At 37.8% G+C, this 17740-nt stretch overlaps 4 protein-coding genes, 1 long non-coding RNA gene and 1 pseudogene across 5 annotated transcripts; 3 read left to right on the plus strand and 3 right to left on the minus strand.

Annotated features, from left to right (window-relative positions):
- Positions 1-968: 968 nt before the first annotated feature.
- Positions 969-4795, plus strand: LOC140834891 (uncharacterized). The gene is made up of 7 exons (XM_073200081.1): positions 969-2179; positions 2266-2381; positions 2568-3164; positions 3461-3911; positions 3999-4152; positions 4344-4428; positions 4543-4795. Exons 1-7 carry the CDS (start codon positions 1370-1372, stop codon positions 4658-4660), a joined length of 2331 nt encoding a protein of 776 aa, XP_073056182.1. The 5' UTR covers positions 969-1369; the 3' UTR covers positions 4661-4795.
- A 910-nt stretch (positions 4796-5705) lies between these two features.
- LOC140833585 (uncharacterized) lies at positions 5706-6625 on the minus strand. The gene has a single exon (XM_073197919.1). The coding sequence runs from the start codon at positions 6442-6444 to the stop codon at positions 5854-5856; it is 591 nt and encodes a 196-aa protein (XP_073054020.1). The 5' UTR covers positions 6445-6625; the 3' UTR covers positions 5706-5853.
- Positions 6626-9319: 2694 nt separating this feature from the next.
- LOC140835530 (protein FAR1-RELATED SEQUENCE 5-like) lies at positions 9320-10818 on the plus strand. Its single transcript, XM_073201019.1, has 3 exons — positions 9320-10422; positions 10519-10583; positions 10658-10818. Exons 1-3 carry the CDS (start codon positions 9320-9322, stop codon positions 10675-10677), a joined length of 1188 nt encoding a protein of 395 aa, XP_073057120.1. The 3' UTR covers positions 10678-10818.
- A 1018-nt stretch (positions 10819-11836) lies between these two features.
- On the plus strand, positions 11837-13693 carry LOC140834893 (UPF0481 protein At3g47200-like). Its single transcript, XM_073200083.1, has 2 exons — positions 11837-12661; positions 12776-13693. The coding sequence occupies exons 1-2, from the start codon at positions 11948-11950 to the stop codon at positions 13517-13519; spliced, it is 1458 nt and encodes a 485-aa protein (XP_073056184.1). The 5' UTR covers positions 11837-11947; the 3' UTR covers positions 13520-13693.
- Positions 13694-14052: 359 nt separating this feature from the next.
- LOC140834895 (uncharacterized) lies at positions 14053-17014 on the minus strand. The gene is made up of 3 exons (XR_012118780.1): positions 16803-17014; positions 14384-14487; positions 14053-14194 (listed from the first exon to the last, which is right to left on the minus strand). It is a non-coding gene; the product is annotated as an uncharacterized lncRNA (long non-coding RNA).
- LOC140834894 (uncharacterized) lies at positions 14556-16803 on the minus strand (annotated as a pseudogene).
- Positions 17015-17740: the final 726 nt, after the last annotated feature.

Genomic DNA, 17740 nt, shown 5'->3' on the forward strand with positions numbered 1-17740 from the left:
AGCCCCAAGTATCTCAACTACTTGACAAGAAAATGCAGATTAGCATCGGAATATGTGGACTTCGACCCTGACGCCGCATAAATTCGATGTTCAGTACTACAAGAATCTTCAGATGAAAATGGGGCTCCTGTCCACCGATCAATTGCTCTACTCGGATTCGAGGACCGCGCCTCTCGTCTCCACTTTGTCTTCACAATCATCAGTTTTTAGCCATCAATTTGCGGTCTCCATGGCCAGGCTTGGCAACATTCAGAACTATTTAACTGATCATGAACATGGAGATATTCGACGCAACTGCGATTATGTCAATTAATGTTTAATATACTGTACTAATTAATACGACCACGACCATCATTATGAGACACTCATTATAATACATTGTCTGAATTTCTTTTTATATATACACCACAACTTATATATTTGCTTTGTGTTTTTTTCTCATGCAATTATACACTTAAGGAGATGAAATACAAAAAGATAAGTTGTAATATTTTATTATCAGCAGAAGGGACTGACCGAATCTACCAAATTGTTCTAAATCTCTTGCCAAGTTGTTTCCACAGCATGAAGCACCAATAATCAATGGAATGCATCAATATATATATGAGAAAGTATGCATATAACTCGAATAAATTGTCTCTACATATATATACTTCAATCCCCTGAAATTGATCGGAAATGGGCTCAAGATTAAAATTCCGAATCATAAATTATAAAATATTTGCAAGCGTTTAAAACGCATATCCACATATGCTAATTTAATTTTATAGTTTTTTTATGTTATCAAGAAAATATAGGTTGTAATATAAAAAATAATGCATTGGTAAGACAAATGGGTTCAAATAAAAATTTGAATATCGTAAGCTCCAGAATTAGTAAATATTAACGTGAACAATTTTAAAATATACATACGCGTATTAATTCAACGGTGTACACATTTATGTTACAAAGGACTCTCCTCTTTCTTCTCCCCTCTTCTCCTCCTATTCTAGTAATGTAAACTATAATGCAATACAACCGAACAACCATTCGTTTTCTTTCCATCCATTTCATTCGTTTTCTTAACCATTGCTATTTCTTTTCCTCAATCGTCTGCAAAAAACAATCTTCTGATTACCCATTATGGAAAGTTATTTTCTTTCCAAATTTTGTCACAATTTTTCATGGTCGTTGGGGAATGCAATGTTGAATGAATCAAGTGTTTTATTCAGAAAAGCAGCGCCAGTTTGCAGCAATTAATGAATTGATTGGAGTGATTTTATCCTTGATTATTGGATCATTGGTCAAACATTTATTACATCATCAATCAGAGGTGCAGCCAGCAAAATATTGGAATCAGTGATATCATCATCATCATCATCATCATTATATGATGATAACAGCGTCTTCTCAATTGGATATGATCTCAAGCTCCTCTCCATTTGGTAGATGCATCCCCAATCACCCTTTCGTCGCCACACGCATCGGCCCCGATAGTTCTGACTACACAGATTTATGGGTTCACTATCCTCAAAGGCAAGCCAGTTCAGAGACCAAAACCAACCACAACAGCAATTACCATGAACGCAACTATAACAAGAACAATGACCATGGCGCTCGCCGGGGAGATAAATGGGCAAGAGCTCGAGAAATGGTTTTTTCTAGTGAGGATAGTACTGGGAAATCATCCGATATTTCTCCGACGTCATCGGTGGATATTCCATGTTTGGTGGGTGTCTCTTCCCTGGTTCAGAAATGGCGATGCTTCGAGGTCGATGCTAAGTGCAGTAGCAGGAGAAATCCCAACAGTATTGTTGTTCCTGCGCCTCCGCCCTCTGTCTCAAATGAGGAAGATTCCATTGGTGATTGGGAATCCGATAGAACCGCTGTCAGCGGTCCACCTTCTTCTCGAGGCAGAGATTCTGATGCCACGGAGAACGAGAGGCTGAGGGTTGCCGACATCATCAGGAAATTGACTGATGATCGAATTACCTGCGATTCATTGTCTTATGTTAGAACCTCGTCGGATCAATCGGAGCAGAGGTGTTTTTCTCCAGTCATCAATTCACCGCGTATGATCCGGGGCCGTCAGGCATTTCAAGATTTATTCTTGCAGATGGAGCGTGATAGGAACAACGAGCTCCGAGCACTTGAAGCATGTAAAGCAGTTTCCAAATACTCTCATGGAGGCCGCATACAGGTGCCAATTAAGTTTAGAATAATATGTGATTCAATTCTCAAGTTCAATCTTTGTTTAACTACGGATTCTGTTCCAAATGATAATAGGCTTTGCTTAGGGTTAGATTTCTACGCCGTGGCCTGGAAGCCAGAGAATGCCGTCAATCAAATGGAGAACCAGCTGATCCAAAAAGATTAGCACAACCCGCCATTTTCCTTATAAGGTCTGCTCCTTCACCAATTTCATTCCAGGAAACCATTTGTCTCCATTTTTAAAGCATAATGCCTGTTTGAGAATATACTTGTAGGTGTAAGTTACTAGACTTCGTTGAAATCATTTGCAGTTTATGATACTTGTCGCCAACTTATGTAACCTCAAATTATACTGAATTTTACTTTATCTATTTCAGGGAGAGATTCGATTCAAATGTCCGCTTATGCAGAGAAGTAGAGGATGCTACTTCAGCAACAGAAAACGTACCCACATCCAACCAAGAAGAAATAGAAAATATAAAAGAGGAAGTTGTTCACTCAAAGAGTATGTCGAGACTCGGGACAGATAACAGCATGGACCAAGAAAGCTTTACAACTTCGAAAGAATATTCTTTTGACCATGGTTCCCACGAAGCTAGAGAAAATGTACAGGTGAACTCACCACAGTTGTTTGGTATTGAATATCTACCTCTCTCAGAGAGTTGTAAGGAAAGTAACCATGGCTTTCTTGCCATGAAACCTGAAGAGGTCACAAACCTGCAGGTTACAGATGCCAATTATAATGAGTCGTTAGAAGATTCTGCTTACTCGCAAGGAGAAGAATCTGGTAGCCCATATTTAGCAGGAAGTGAAGTTTCTCATCCAGAGGTTGGATGGGAAGAAGGGAAAAGCACAGACTGGATTTGTGAAATATCACGCCCTCGTGGTGATTGGGAAGATTTCAGAAAAGCAAGATATCAAGAGATGCTTGATCCATTCTCGAAAAATGAAGAGATTCGTTCACTACTTCAAAGGTGCTATTTTTCTAAAAGTCACACTGTAATATAGTCAGACAGATCCATTTATTTTCTCATACATACGCCTTCAAATCTTTATCAGTGTCCAACACCTAGGGGAGAACAATTATGTTGTCGAGTATGAATGATGACTTGGACAATCCAAACAGAGAAATTTTCCAACTGTATATTCAAATGTAAAACCTGCAAAGTTAGAGTTTAATTATCCCATGCTAGCTTGTGTATATGATTAAATTTTCCAACAGGCGTTCTGTCTGATTTTATATATTCTTCTCTCCAAACAAAATGTGCAGAGGAACCGTCTCTAGTTTTCTTTCTAGTAGTCTGAGGGAGCAGATAGATCAGGTTGTGCTATCTCGCTCTCAACGGCAGCTAACGTTGATAAGTAATCAGACCCAAGAAGAACAATTTCCCTTGGAGAAAACTCGAGACAAGGACTCGGAACTTGTAATATCCGAGGAAGTAGAAGCAGAGGACGAGGTGAAGGACGTGCAAGATGAAGAAAGGGATGAATTCGGTATTTATTATGATGAGTATGAAGAAACTGAAAGCTCAATCCAACAACAATATAATGATTACTTGGATACCACATCCACCCCCCCACCTTCATGGCCCCGACATGGAGGTGATCACGACGTGAGTGATTATTCATATCCAGTTGCATCTTCCTCTACGTACCAATCTCTTTCATCAACTCCTTACTCACAAGATCATAATCCATCTATTACTCTCCATTCTGCAAACGTGAGTCAGACTTTTGATATTCTTGTAGTATACTTGTCAGGGTTTACTTTACTCAAGTGATTGAAGAAAATTATCGTGGAAAAACAGGAAATGGACCTCTTGTATGATCTAAAAGGGCACATGGATCAACTACATCAAGAGATATCTGAACTGCGAAGATCGATTAAATGTTGCATGAGCATGCAGATGAAGTTACAACGTTCCATAAAGCAAGAGGTAGCCATAACCTCCAGTCATCCAGGTGATTGGTCTTTTTTTACCATTGCTTCATATATGATATCTGTGTCTACTGGAAAAGAGCTAGTATTTACCTACCATTATGAACTCCGATGAGAATTTTAGTTGTTAATTTACTATAGCACGTGTATAGTCTCTTTCTTTAATAACACAAATGCATGATATTGAACAGATCACCTTTATGTGACAATGCAGGTGATAAGAATGGACAACGGAATCCAGGTAGTAGAGGGAGATGTTACATATGCTACAAAAGGCAAGTCGATTCTCTTCTATACAGGTACCTCACAGTAAAAGTGAAATTTCTATAAAATCAACTTTGTTTATTTTCTTGCATACATCATTCAGATGTTCCAGAATTAACTAGCTGTAAATCTTTTTTCGCGGTGTCCAGATGTGGGCACATGTGCACATGTTTGAAGTGTGCCCAAGAATTGCAGCAAGGTGGCGGAAAATGTCCAATATGTAGAGCACCAATAGTGGATATCGTGCGACCCGATTTACATTTTTGATACATATAAAATCGAGTTCTTGCTTAGGAGGACCGGCTCACTCGACTCTATCTCATGAATCATGAGTTCAAGGACTGTTGTTTAAGTAGACTTAGGGGGTTTCCAAACTTGATGTTCTTGAGGATACGAAGTCAGCTTGAATGGTCATTCAATTGATCAATAAAAAATGTTTGTACATTGGACTTCCTTAACTGGAGTATGTCCGTGGAGATGTCAAAAAAATAAGCTACTGATTGAAGTTTCATCTATTTTCATCGTTAAATTTTGTCTATTTTTATTCTTAGTAATATAATTTTTATATTTTTTTTCATTGATGGTATTTTTTACTCAAGTTCATTGTGTCTTCCGCTAAAAAATAGCAAAAATTAAAAAACTTAAGTAAAAAGATAAAAATATATATATAGAAGTTACATGATTAAAATAAAAATTCATTTCATCATAATAGAACCAAAAAATATAAAAATAACAAGAGTGAAAATCAAATTAATCGCAACCAAAAATATAATTTTCTCTAACTTTAAAACACACATGCATATACTTTGATGAATCATAATTTGATTATACGTAAGCATTCTCTCGTAAAAAAATATTACGTACGATTTTTCTGTTGTTATGTTGACCGGAGCCACGTCATTCTACATCCACGAGCTGACTACAATTGACCATTGTTTTGTCGGATTCGAGCTACCGAATAATATGACCTTTAATTTGGCGATCTTCTCCATTTAGATTTTGCAGCCAAACATTATGGGAAATATTATTAGCATGCAATATATTGGTTTCTTCCTACTAATTTTTTTTTTTAGAAAATATTTTATTTATTCTGATTATTTTACCAACAATAAATATATTCAATATAATTAATTAAGGATTGATCCTGGGAAAATTATATGATAAAAACTAAAGCAGAGTTCAAAAATACGAGCAAAAATATGTTCGTAGCTAGATTGAAGAGCTGCAAAATACTTGATTGATCAGTACAATTATCATATATTCTCCACCGAGTTTCGACAAATCACATTTCGAAGTACGTACAATTATCATATTCTGCACACAAATAAAAAAAATTAAGAAAAGGAAGATATTAAATATGGACCATAATATAAAATTTGATTTGTTTCAAGGATTTCCACCATGAATTATATTACGAAACAATGCGATTGATCGCAATGAACTTGGTAAAAACCAATTACTTACACTAAAACTGATGATTTCTTCTTCCTCGTCTTCCGTTTACTCCTGGAAATACGGTTGCTCTTCTTCTCAGCAATGGTGTCGAGCTTCGGTTTCCATTGGTTTCGTCGCACGAGGACAACCAGCTGCTCATAGTCTTTCCGCAACTGCGGGGTCGTAATGATTAACGTTTTAGCCATCCCCGCCGCCTCCAGTTCTTGCCGTTGACAGTATTCTTCGGATAGTTTAATTCTGAGACTCCCCGCCGGAGTCTTTTCTATATGAAAAGCGGCGACGCCGAAGTTGGAGCTGCAGCGCAGGAATGACGCGAATGTGAAGGTGGACTGGAAAAAATTAGCAGGAAGGAGGAAATAGTTATGGCCGGGCTGGAGGCGATGGTGTTGGGGGAGAGTCGGGATTTTCTGGCCTATGTAGAAGCAGTCGGAGCGGCACACCATGTGCTTGGGGAACTCGTCCATCAGCTCTCCGGCTTTGATGGGTCGGTCGTAAATACGCATTTCGCCGTCGCACATAACGAGCTTTATGGTTTTGCGGTGTTCTTGTGGGTGCACACTCCGGCCCCTCATGCCGAAGCAACCTGTGGCCGCCATCCTCTCCTTAATCTTGCTTATCACACTTGATCTACATATATAAAATTTGTGTTTGTAGCCGGTAACTACTTTCTACGGTACTTTTTCAACTTTCAAATCGGGATCGCTTCATTTGAGGAGATATATATGATCATCTACAAGAAGAAGTTGAAGGAACATCCTTGAAATCCTTATATATACACACGTTCACTGATGAATATTTAATTTTATATTTTTCTGGAACAAAAATAGATTAAAATTAAATATTGATTCATTTAATTAAACGACGACTGTTAAAATATATAATCTTTTTATGCCAACGTGAATACAATTGAAATCCTTCTGATCAAATCCAACTAGTTCAAAATTCCAATCAACGAACTGCTTTTATTGACTCGTGCGGCTTTGATTCTCCTCTTCTAGAAGTAGAATCAGAATTTTGGCTCCCTGCAAAATTGCCTTTGATCCCGCTTGCTTACGTTAGGGAATGAACCATATTAATTAAGAGTGGGTCTTATGTGAGACCGTCTCACGGATAAACGGATCAACCATATTCATATTCACAAAAAAAAGTAATACTCTTAGCATAAAAAGTAATACTTTTTCATGGATGACCCAAATAAGAGATCCGTCTCACGGATACGACCTGTGAAATCGTCTCACACAAGTTTTTGCCATTAATTAATATATATTGGTCGGTCGATCGTACTCTGAATGCTTTGCCTGATTAACAATATTGCATCAAAACATGTTAATTAGTTATATCATTTTCAGTTAAATATAATTATTCTCTGCTAATCCGATCTCCCTTTAACTAATATGTGTGCATGCATTATTAATATTTACTTTTCGGAATTAAGTCGATCTCCATTAAAATTATGGGTACCGAAAAGGTAATTAGTACGTAGGGTCATGGTAAAAATTTATCTAGATTTTGCTATTGGAGCTGGTTTTAATTTGGAAATGATTTACACGTACATTAACTTGAACCCATCCCACGTACAATCTTCTGTCAGTTTAGCAACAAAATATATATATATATATATATATATAGGGAATTGATACCCTGGGCGCCCTTTGGTGAGCGCCCAGTGGGCGACACATGTGCAGTTTATTTTTTTTTAAAGATTTGACGTTTCGCGACGGTTTTACAAATATGTCGCAAATGGCGACGGATTTTAACAAACCGTCGCGAAGCCCACATGTGCAGTTTATTTTTTTTAAAAATTTGACGTTTTGCGACGGTTTTAAAAATCCGTCGCAAATGGCGACGGATTTTAACAAACCGTCGCGAAACGTCAAATTTTTTTTATAAAAAGAAAAGAGGGGACAGAGGGGCGTTCCCAAATTTCGTGTCCCACCTTCGCCCAACAGCCCTTCTCCCACCTACGCTCAAATCTTTACGTTAAGAAGATTGAGCGAACTTCTGGAGCTCTCGTGCGGGGAAATATTCCGACGACATCAGAAGGTAAATCGATGTAGTTCTAAATTTCATATTCCGAAGAAATTTCCAATTTATGATTTTGAAGGTTTCCGGTGTATTGGCATACATGTTCTTTAATGTTTGTGAAGTGTAAGTCTGCATATTTAATTAATTGCACTAGGAAATGGTGTTGATGATCTAGCTATTTATGTATCTGGAGTATTTATAAATTTATTCATTTCTAGTATGTTTTGTTAAAATATATTTTATACTTGATGTTGTTTCTCATATGATTATATTGTTACCGTCGCTAATCGTGCTCGGTTAATCCCCAGACAATCCTCGCCAGCACCTTACCGCCCGCAAAGATTTTCGAGCACCACCCCACGTCTGCCTAGCGCCACTGTAGATGAAATGGATCAATATAGTGGAGATGAACAATCGTACATCCCCCAAGTCGGTGATGATCAGAAACCCCAGATTGGTATGAGATTTGATTCGTTAGAGGATGCATTCTCATTCTACAACCAATATGCCCGAGAATCCGGTTTTAGCGCGAGAATGAGTAATAGCAAGAAAAGTAAGAAAACAAACGAAATTGTATGGAAGAAATTTGTATGCTTTAAAGAAGGGCATACAGATGATATTCGATGGAGCAAACAAACAAAAAAAGATCAACCAAGAAAAGAAAGAGCCCGTGGTGAGACTAGAACCGGATGTTTGTCCAAGATTTCAGTTGTCAAGGAACAAACAGGTCCGGGTTGGGTTGTCAGTACTTTCGTTGAAAGTCATAATCATTCATTATCGACTCCGTCGAAGGTGCATTTGTTACGCTCGCATCGCGGTATTTCTGCATCAAAAAAAATGTTGAGTCAACAATTTGCAGAAGCCAATGTGCCAACTTGTCAACAAATGAGATTATTTGAGATAGAGTCTGGTGGGCCTGAACATGTAGGTTTCATAGAAAGAGATATCAGAAACTACGAGCAAAGTGTTAGGGATGAGCATAAGGGTATTGATGCAGAAACATTGGTCGATTTCTTCGAATCTGAGAAAGAGAAGAATTCATTGTTCTTTTTTGATTATGAGACTGACTCGGACAACAGATTTACCAGGTGTTTTTGGACTGATCATGTGTCAAGAAGGGCATACACTGCTTTTGGTGACGTGGTTGTGTTTGATACTACATACAACACCAACAAATACGGGATGATTTTCGCACCATTTGTAGGAGTTAATCATCATCATCAGACCATTCTTTTTGGTTGTGGATTGTTGAGTGACGAAAAAACAGATTCTTTTGTTTGGTTGCTTAATAAATTCCTAGAAGCCATGTGTCAAGGTGCCCCAAACTTGATTATCACTGACCAAGATCCGGCTCTGACGAAAGCCATATCACAAGTTTTTCCTCGAACAACACATCGATATTGTTTGTGGCATATACTGAACAAATTCTCTGAGAAATTAAACCTAATGACTTTCCGTGATCACTACGAAAGCATAAGGAATGCCATTCTACATTCCTCCACAGATGAGGAATTTGAGAGTTCCTGGGAAGCTGCTATGTCTAATGCTAACTTGGAACAACATGATTGGCTGTCGTTGATGTTTGATTTGCGACATAAATGGGTGCCAGCATATTTTAATCATGTATTTTCTGCGGGTATGTCAAGTAGTCAGCGGTCCGAAAGTTCACATGCTTTTTTCAAGAGATATATATCTAGCAAGAACTCATTGATGGATTTTATCATTCGTTTCAATAAGGCACTCCGGCACCAAAGACACAATGAGTTAGTTGCAGATCATGTCGATATGAATGAGCGTCCCAAGCTACAGTCCAAATGGCCAATGGAATCTCAGATGGTGACGGTTTACACGAAAAAGAAATGGTTGGAGTTTCTAGAAGAAATGAGTCAGAGTCATGGTTATTACGTGCAAACAGAATCTGTGGGAAATGAGTTTGGGATTTACAAGGTAATGAATTTTCAAGCTTCTTCTTCTTCGAAACCAAGAGTGCTTACACATGTCATACAAGGGGATGATATATTGTGCAGTTGTATGAAATTTCAGTTTGAGGGCATTCCATGCAGGTATATGTTAGCATTTTTTCGTATAAACCAAGTCTTTCATTTGCCTGATAAATATATACTGAAACGTTGGACGCAAGCAGCAAAGAATGTAGAATTTTTTCCTACAGATGAGCCAAATGTGGTTGAAGCTCCAGAAAGATGTTTGATGTCAAGACATTTGAGGTTATCCTATAAAGCTTCTGCATTAGTTGATATTGCATCATTGACTGTTGAGGGAACAAATTTCTTGAATGCACAGTTTGATTATATTGGCAACAAAATGAAAGATTTGAATATGACTACAACAGTAAGCGGTGGAAGTCAATGTAGAAGAGCCACAGATAGGGCTGTTGATATCGTTGATCCTCAAAAAATTAGAACAAAGGGATGTGGGAAGAGATTAAAGTCATCAAAGGAGAAGGCAACCACACAGGGAAGAAAATGTCGTGGGTGTGGACGCCGAGGTGTGCAGCATGACAAGCGTAACTGTCCAAATTTGCAAGACGGGTATGTGTTTATCAACAATGTAAATTTTTAGTATTTTTGTATATATTTGGTTAATCATCAAAATCAATATATGGTGGCATACTCAACGTTCTTCAGGTCAACTATTAATAATAAAAACGAAGAAGAAAGCTCAGATGACGAAGATTTTGGATCGATAGATGGTAATTTAAATCTCTAAATATATGTTGTTAATCATCAATATTTTTTTTATTCATAACTGTTTTGAATTTTACAGGTTCTAACAACTGGATTTGATAAAGGTTATTATTTTATCAAGTTGAATATGTGCGATGGGGTAACCATTTTATAGTGCTTTATCAAACCTCTGTCGTGGATGAAACATCGAGCTTTGAGGTTTCTGTCACCATGAGAAGGATCCTCTGCTTAATTCAAGAATTAGCATTATAGAATTTTCAAATTCAATATGATAACCATTCTCTGTCAAGAAATCTTGGTGTTTTAATTTTCCTGCTGCCATATTGTTGTATCGTTCTCTTTCATATGACTTATGGAACATGTATAAAAACCCGCTGTGGTCGACGTAAAACATCATGTTTGTGTCGCGTAGTAAATTATTTCTAATTTCCACCTGTCTAATGCATTTGTGGGCTGTTGGGTGAAGGTGGGACACGAAATTTGGGAACGCCCCTCTGTCCCCTCTTTTCTTTTTATAAAAAAAATTTGACGTTTTGCGACGGTTTGTTAAAATCCGTCGCGTTTTGCGACGGATTTTTTAACCGTCGCAAAACGTCAAATTTTTAAAAAAAATAAACTGCACATGTGGGTTTCGCGACGGTTTGTTAAAATCTGTCGCCATTTGCGACGGATTTTTAAAACCGTCGCGAAACGTCAAATTTTTAAAAAAAAATAAACTGCACATGTGGGCCACTGGGCGCTCACCAAAGGGCGCCCAGGGTATCAATTCCCTATATATATATATATATATATATACACTCTTAGAGTAGATGTGTAGCTCATATAAACTATATATATTCATTAAAAAGATTTTAATTAATCAATAAATTAATAATTATTATATGACAGAGTAAATTCATTCAATAAAGTCTATACTTAATTAGATTAATGGAATTCACACAGTAAACGTTATAATATAATACAATTTAATTTTGAACAAATGGAATTAATAGTTTATATCTAAATTAATTTTACAAAAAAATAATAATTTATAATTCTGATGTGTTGCTTTAGCCTGCTCATGATAATTTTTACATGCCTAAGTCTCAAGGAAGGAATTAACATGGAAACAATAAAGGTATAACTCCAGCTCATGGCTTGCATTATTATAGAGAATATATCGCCCGATGTGTTGCTTCCATCTTGGGTAAGGCACGAATAAGCAGCTGGATACATAAATAATGCTAGTTAATATTAAGTAATATATACATATATGTGTGTGGACGCACGCGCGTGTCGGTGTATATATATATATACACGAACACACATCTATTATCTACTTATCTATCTATCAAGAGACAGGTTGGTTGCTCATTAAAAATCAATTCAAATGGGAGATGATGAGCCATGTGTTATCAAAATAAACAGTGAAGATGAGCCATGGGTCATCAAAATAAACAGTGAACTGAATAACATGTCGAATACTTCTACTCAATCGGCACAATGGAGTAAGCGATCCATTTACCGAGTGTCAGCTTGCGTTACCGATCTCAACAAGAAAGCTTACCAGCCACAGATGGTATCCATTGGACCATACCATCACGGGGAGGAAAACTTGAGGCCGATGGAGGAGCACAAGCACCGCGCTCTCCTTCACTTTCTAAAAAGATCCAAGAAACCCCTCCAAAGCTTTATAGACGAATTAACTCCAGTGGTGCAGGATCTCAAGGACGCCTATGATCAGTTAACAGACCCCAAGTGGCACAAAGATACTGAAGCTTTCATAAAGCTCATGATCATGGATGGTTGCTTCATCTTGGAAATATTGCGTACTACCTCCCAGCCCCAGCCCCAGCCCCAGCCCCAGCCCCAGTCACAGCCACAGCCAACTACTACTGATGGTGGTGATGATAAGACAACAGACCACAATTATGCTGCTAATGATCCTATCTTTAGCAGCCATGGCAGGCTCAACATTGTTCCTTATCTAAAACGCGACATGCTGATGCTTGAGAATCAAATACCCATACTGGTTCTTAAAAAGCTAGTTGACGTTCAAAATGATGAAAAGCAAGTTTCTGTTCAAAATGTTAATCCCTCGAAGGTCGAAATTTATTTTACATATCAGTTAAATGCATTTCCCGCTTTCCATTAAATATATATATATATATCCAGTAAATTTGGCTGTCTTTTTTACCTAATTTTATCTATATTCCAGAAAGGCAAGGATTTGACAAAAGCTATTCTCAGTTTCTTTTCTCAAGCCTCCGTGAAGAACACGGGGTTCGACAAGTGCTTGCACATATTAGACGTGTATAGAAAGAGCCTACTCCAGGATGACCACCATCACGGAGATAAAGACCAAATACACACTGATCAACCCCACCATGACAGCAACCAGGGTGGAGACGAAATCATACGGTCAGCCACAGAGCTCATCGAAGCTGGAATTCAGATAAAGGAAAGTAAGACAAGAAGCCTCAAGGACATATCATTCCGCAAAGGGGTTCTCAAGCTTCCACTTATTGTGGTTGACGACGCACTCGAGTCACTATACCTGAACCTAATAGCATTCGAGAGGTTCCATGTGGGTGCGGGAAATGAGATTACTTCCTACATTTTCTTCATGGATAACATAATTGACAATGCCAGAGATGTGAGCTTGTTGCATTCATGCGGTGTCATACAGAATGCACTCGGCAGTGACAAAGCAGTGGCTAACTTGTTCAACTCTCTGTCCAAAGACGTAACACTTGATCCCAAGAGCAGCTTAGACATGGTGCATAAGAAGGTTAGCCGTTATTGCCAGAGACCATGGCACAAATGGAGAGCTAATCTCATGCATACCTATTTCACTAATCCATGGGCCATTCTTTCCGTTGTTGCTGCAATATTTCTTTTTGCACTCACCATCATCCAGACCGTATACAGTACCTTAAGTTATGTTAACCCCTCTGACTGATACAACATTCTAGTTCGGAGGTATTTATTTGTGTGCACGAGAGTTTGTGTGTGTGCTAGTTCGTTCTCCAACGTTTTGTATTTTTTTCATATTTGCCTGCCAAAATTTGGGTAATAAACTTGAGGATTTTAAGCCACTTAACAGCTTCTAAAGTAGTGGACGTATGTAGAATGATAACTGTTGGGATGCAACCAAAGTCCCAAATTGGAAGATCTATAGAAAGATCATGAATTAATAAAGATGGCATGATATCTCCATTGGTATGAGGTATTTTGGGTGGTTCCAAAAACAAAACTATGAGGTTTAAAACCCAAAGTGGACAATATCATACCAGTGTGGAGATATCCGGATTCCATTGGTCCTAACAATAACTGATATTTTTGTCCAAAGCAACTTTTTCTTCGAGTCCAACAATTATTACCAATTTGGCCAAAAGGAACAAGGAAAAATGAGGGGGGCGGGATCTCTCAGCAGCTTTCCATCAGCTATAACTAACTTCTTCATCTTCTCTTCACACCAAAATAGTTGCTCTTTGCTAATCTTCGATATTCGGAGGACCCTTGACAATACTTTTACAGCTACAACCCCAAGCACCATGTCCATGTCCATGTCCTCTCTTGATTTATTTTTATAGCCCTTACCCCGCTTCTGCAGCTCTTTCAGTTTCATTGCTTTCTGCAATTTTATGAATTAAGTTTTATCACGTGATGATATTTTACAATACCAAGAAACCTCAGTATCATGAAACCTTAACCGACCAATTTTATGTTTTCTCCCCCAATGGAGAAAAAAAACCTTAGGAAACAACCTGAAATGATCAGCATCATAAAGTAAAATAGATATTGAGTCAAGAGAAGGTTTCACCTTCTCAAGAGAAGATTGAATCTGTTCAACAGGTGTAGCCATTTTGTTATGTGACCACGGCATTTTTTGTCATTTCAATCATTCATTCCTTGGATCTTTGGGACCTGGAGAAGTTTGGGCAAAGATTTTCTTGCTCGAAAGTAGATCTCGCGTCTCAAATCCACCTCAAAAGGTTCATTTTCAATGAACCTTTGCAACAGAACCTGGAACTGCTGAGCACTATGGTTGTAAGAGGTTGAGATTTCAGATTGGCTAGAAATTTTCTGACTCAACTGAGTGTATTGGCAGTGTAGAACCTCCCAAGCCAAGCACATTTGAGCCACATATGCAGTTTCAAGCTATTGTAAAGGGTCATTAACTGGCCCAAGTGCTCATTTTCCTCTTTCAATCCCTCAAATTTCCTCAAAGAAAGGCACCCAAGGGAGAAGAAAGCTTTCTAGAAGAAGACCTTGGGGTGAGTTGAAAGCACTTGAGATCCTGAGGCATTTTAAGCTTTATCGTGCATATAGGTTTAGAAACACACAAAAATAGCTGCCTTACCAAGTCCTGAAAACCTATTCATGTAATTTGACATCCATTCATGATCTAATCTGGTTGATACTTACAACAACATAGTACACTAAGTTTAAATGAGCCGTCAGAGCTAAGCATTTCAAGGCGGTCACGAACAAATTTTAAGAAAGAAAACTATTAGAAATTTGGAAATAAATAATAATAATTTCCAATAATAGAAGATTTTAGATAACAACCATCTATGAGGAAGTAAATTCTTATTTATGGGCTTGCATAGTTAACGTCACGATGGAGTCAACTACATTAATACAAAAGTATGAATATAATCCAAGCACAACTGGAAAGTTGGAAATAAGTAACAAAATTGAATGGTGCGGTGACCAAAAACTCAGATAATTTTTAAGGCAAAAGCACTTGCTCGTAAATATTTATACTTCGACACTATCTGTGGTACAATTTGGAATTACAATCTCTGTTTTTGGTTGCTTTATCAATGAACCGCATTTAAATTCACGGCGCTGGCTAACATTCAGCATATATTCTGTTTACACTTTGCATATTTAATACAGTGATGATATAACTTGCTAAGTGATCCTGTAACATAAAGAAAGTACCTTTTTTACGTGAATGCCATAAGATTGGGGATGATAATAAAAGGCAAAGGTAAAGATTCTAATTGCAAGCAAATAAAAAGAAAAACAAATAAAGATCCTTATATTTTATAATGATGAAGAAAAATTACCAACTTCTAGCAGTTGCTGGGCACTTGAGCGGTTGAACAACAGCAAGCGCTCACAAAATATGTCGTACACAACATCGAAACCAGACCAAAACTGTCTCCTTCTACTTCTACATCCCTCCACTCACAAGCACCCGTGCCCCCTTTTTCCTCCCCGTCTTCTCATCTACTAGAGAACTTTCTTCAGGTATTAACAACATGAAGCTGTTTCTTTTCAACTCTTTCAGCCTCTTCTTCACCTCATTTGTGATGAAATCATCATCGTCATCTTCTATTTCAGCATTTGTAGAATCAACATGAACTGACTTACCCAATACGTCACAATCCCCATTCCTGGGCTCCTCTGGCTCTCTCGCTGGCTGATCATGATCAACATTTTTGGCATCTGGTTTTTGGACATTCCTAAACTTTTTCAGTTTGAAGAAATCCATAAATGATATGGTTGCACAGCTGCGCTCTCTGTCCCTTCTCCTACAAGATTGGCAGATTTAGCATCACGAAAACTCTGTTATTTCTTTTCAACATATACCAAAAGCCATGTAAATAATTATATGGAAAGACCAAACAAGATCCACTGGGAAAAACAACATGGTCTTAATCCCTGGAGAACCAAAACCCCTTTTGGTGAAAATCGAATAAGATAATAGAACCATAGAAAGACATATATTATTGTCAATGATTTCAAACATAAAAATAATCTTTAAATTTGTCATCAGATCAACAATCTTTAGTGCAGTGGTGTAGGGAGGTGGGCCTCTTGTATTTTCTAGTGGTCATGGATATTTCCCAAACGCTGTTAATACGCTTCTGATCAGGTTCAAAGGCGAGCTTTACACACAAGGACAATTCAAGATGTCACTAGGACTACGAGTCACCACCATAAAGAAAAATTTATAAAGCTCGGTGCTTTTTCCATCCTGAATATATTTTCTGAAAAAAAAAAAAGCAGATAGAAGCTTCAAAACCAATTAGTCCCGGACAGAAACCAGAAAATACGTAACTTACGCTTTCCACGTTTCCTTTCCCCATATGAACATCTCCAACACCTCCATCCTCGGAGCTCCCAGAAACAGAGGAAACCAAAAAGAAATTTGATTAAAGCAAAAGAAAGAAAAAGAAACAATACAATTATGCAACAACAGAGGTAAAGCACAAAAGAACACTTACAAAAATGAAAGTCGGAACATTCAAGACTCCATCACGCAGCCATTGCACAAGAACTGAAGGATGGAATTGATTGCGTTGATAAACAGTACTTTTACTGCATTATTACATTGGGGAGAGGGATCCAAACAAAGCGTATTGTCAGAAGCAGCAGAATACGCGCCACCGATCCCCTTCGCCACAGCCAAGCTCTGGTTGCTACTTGTTTCCATAGTCGTCACTACTGAATCGACAAATCAGCTATTCGATGCTGGCCTTAGGCACAGCCCTAACCCATTGGGAAGATGACACGTGGCACTTGGTTTTTAAAAAAAAAATCAGCTAATCGACTTTGAAAAATTGACTCTTCTTTGACCATGGTTAAATATTGAACCCTTTCAACGTTTTTTCAATAAAAAAAGAAAATAAGTCAACAGAGCATTTCCCCAATTCATTTCCCCAATAATCTTCACCTTTGAAAAGCTGCCTCTCACCACCACGACTGTCGTCACCACTCCGCCACCGCCGAAAAGTCGCTACCTCCGAAAAGCTACCTGCGTTCATTGGTTGGTTTGGAGGTTTGCTGAAAAAAAATGACCATCTGCTGTCAACTTTTGCATATTTGTTGTTTTAATCGGTAGTAGTAACTCATGAACTTTGGTTGGTTTGTAGGTTTGATGAAAAAAATTGACCATCTGCTGTCAACTTTTGCATATTTGTTGTTTTAATCAGTAGTAGTAACTCATGAACTTGTCGAGCACTGAACCTTCGATTCTTGCACGATTTCATGGCCTAGTATGAGGACTTGAAATATTTTGTAATTAAATGGTAGAGACATTTGTTGTATAGTTGGTTATGCTTTTTGTGTTTTCCATTTGATAATATCTTAGGCATTTGATCAATCAGATTCGGATGATACTTTCAGAAATCTTTGGACTAGAACTTATATTTAGTTATTGTCT

Source organism: Primulina eburnea, chromosome 6 (assembly GCF_022965805.1).
Source record: "Primulina eburnea isolate SZY01 chromosome 6, ASM2296580v1, whole genome shotgun sequence".
Taxonomy (NCBI): Eukaryota; Viridiplantae; Streptophyta; class Magnoliopsida; order Lamiales; family Gesneriaceae; genus Primulina; species Primulina eburnea.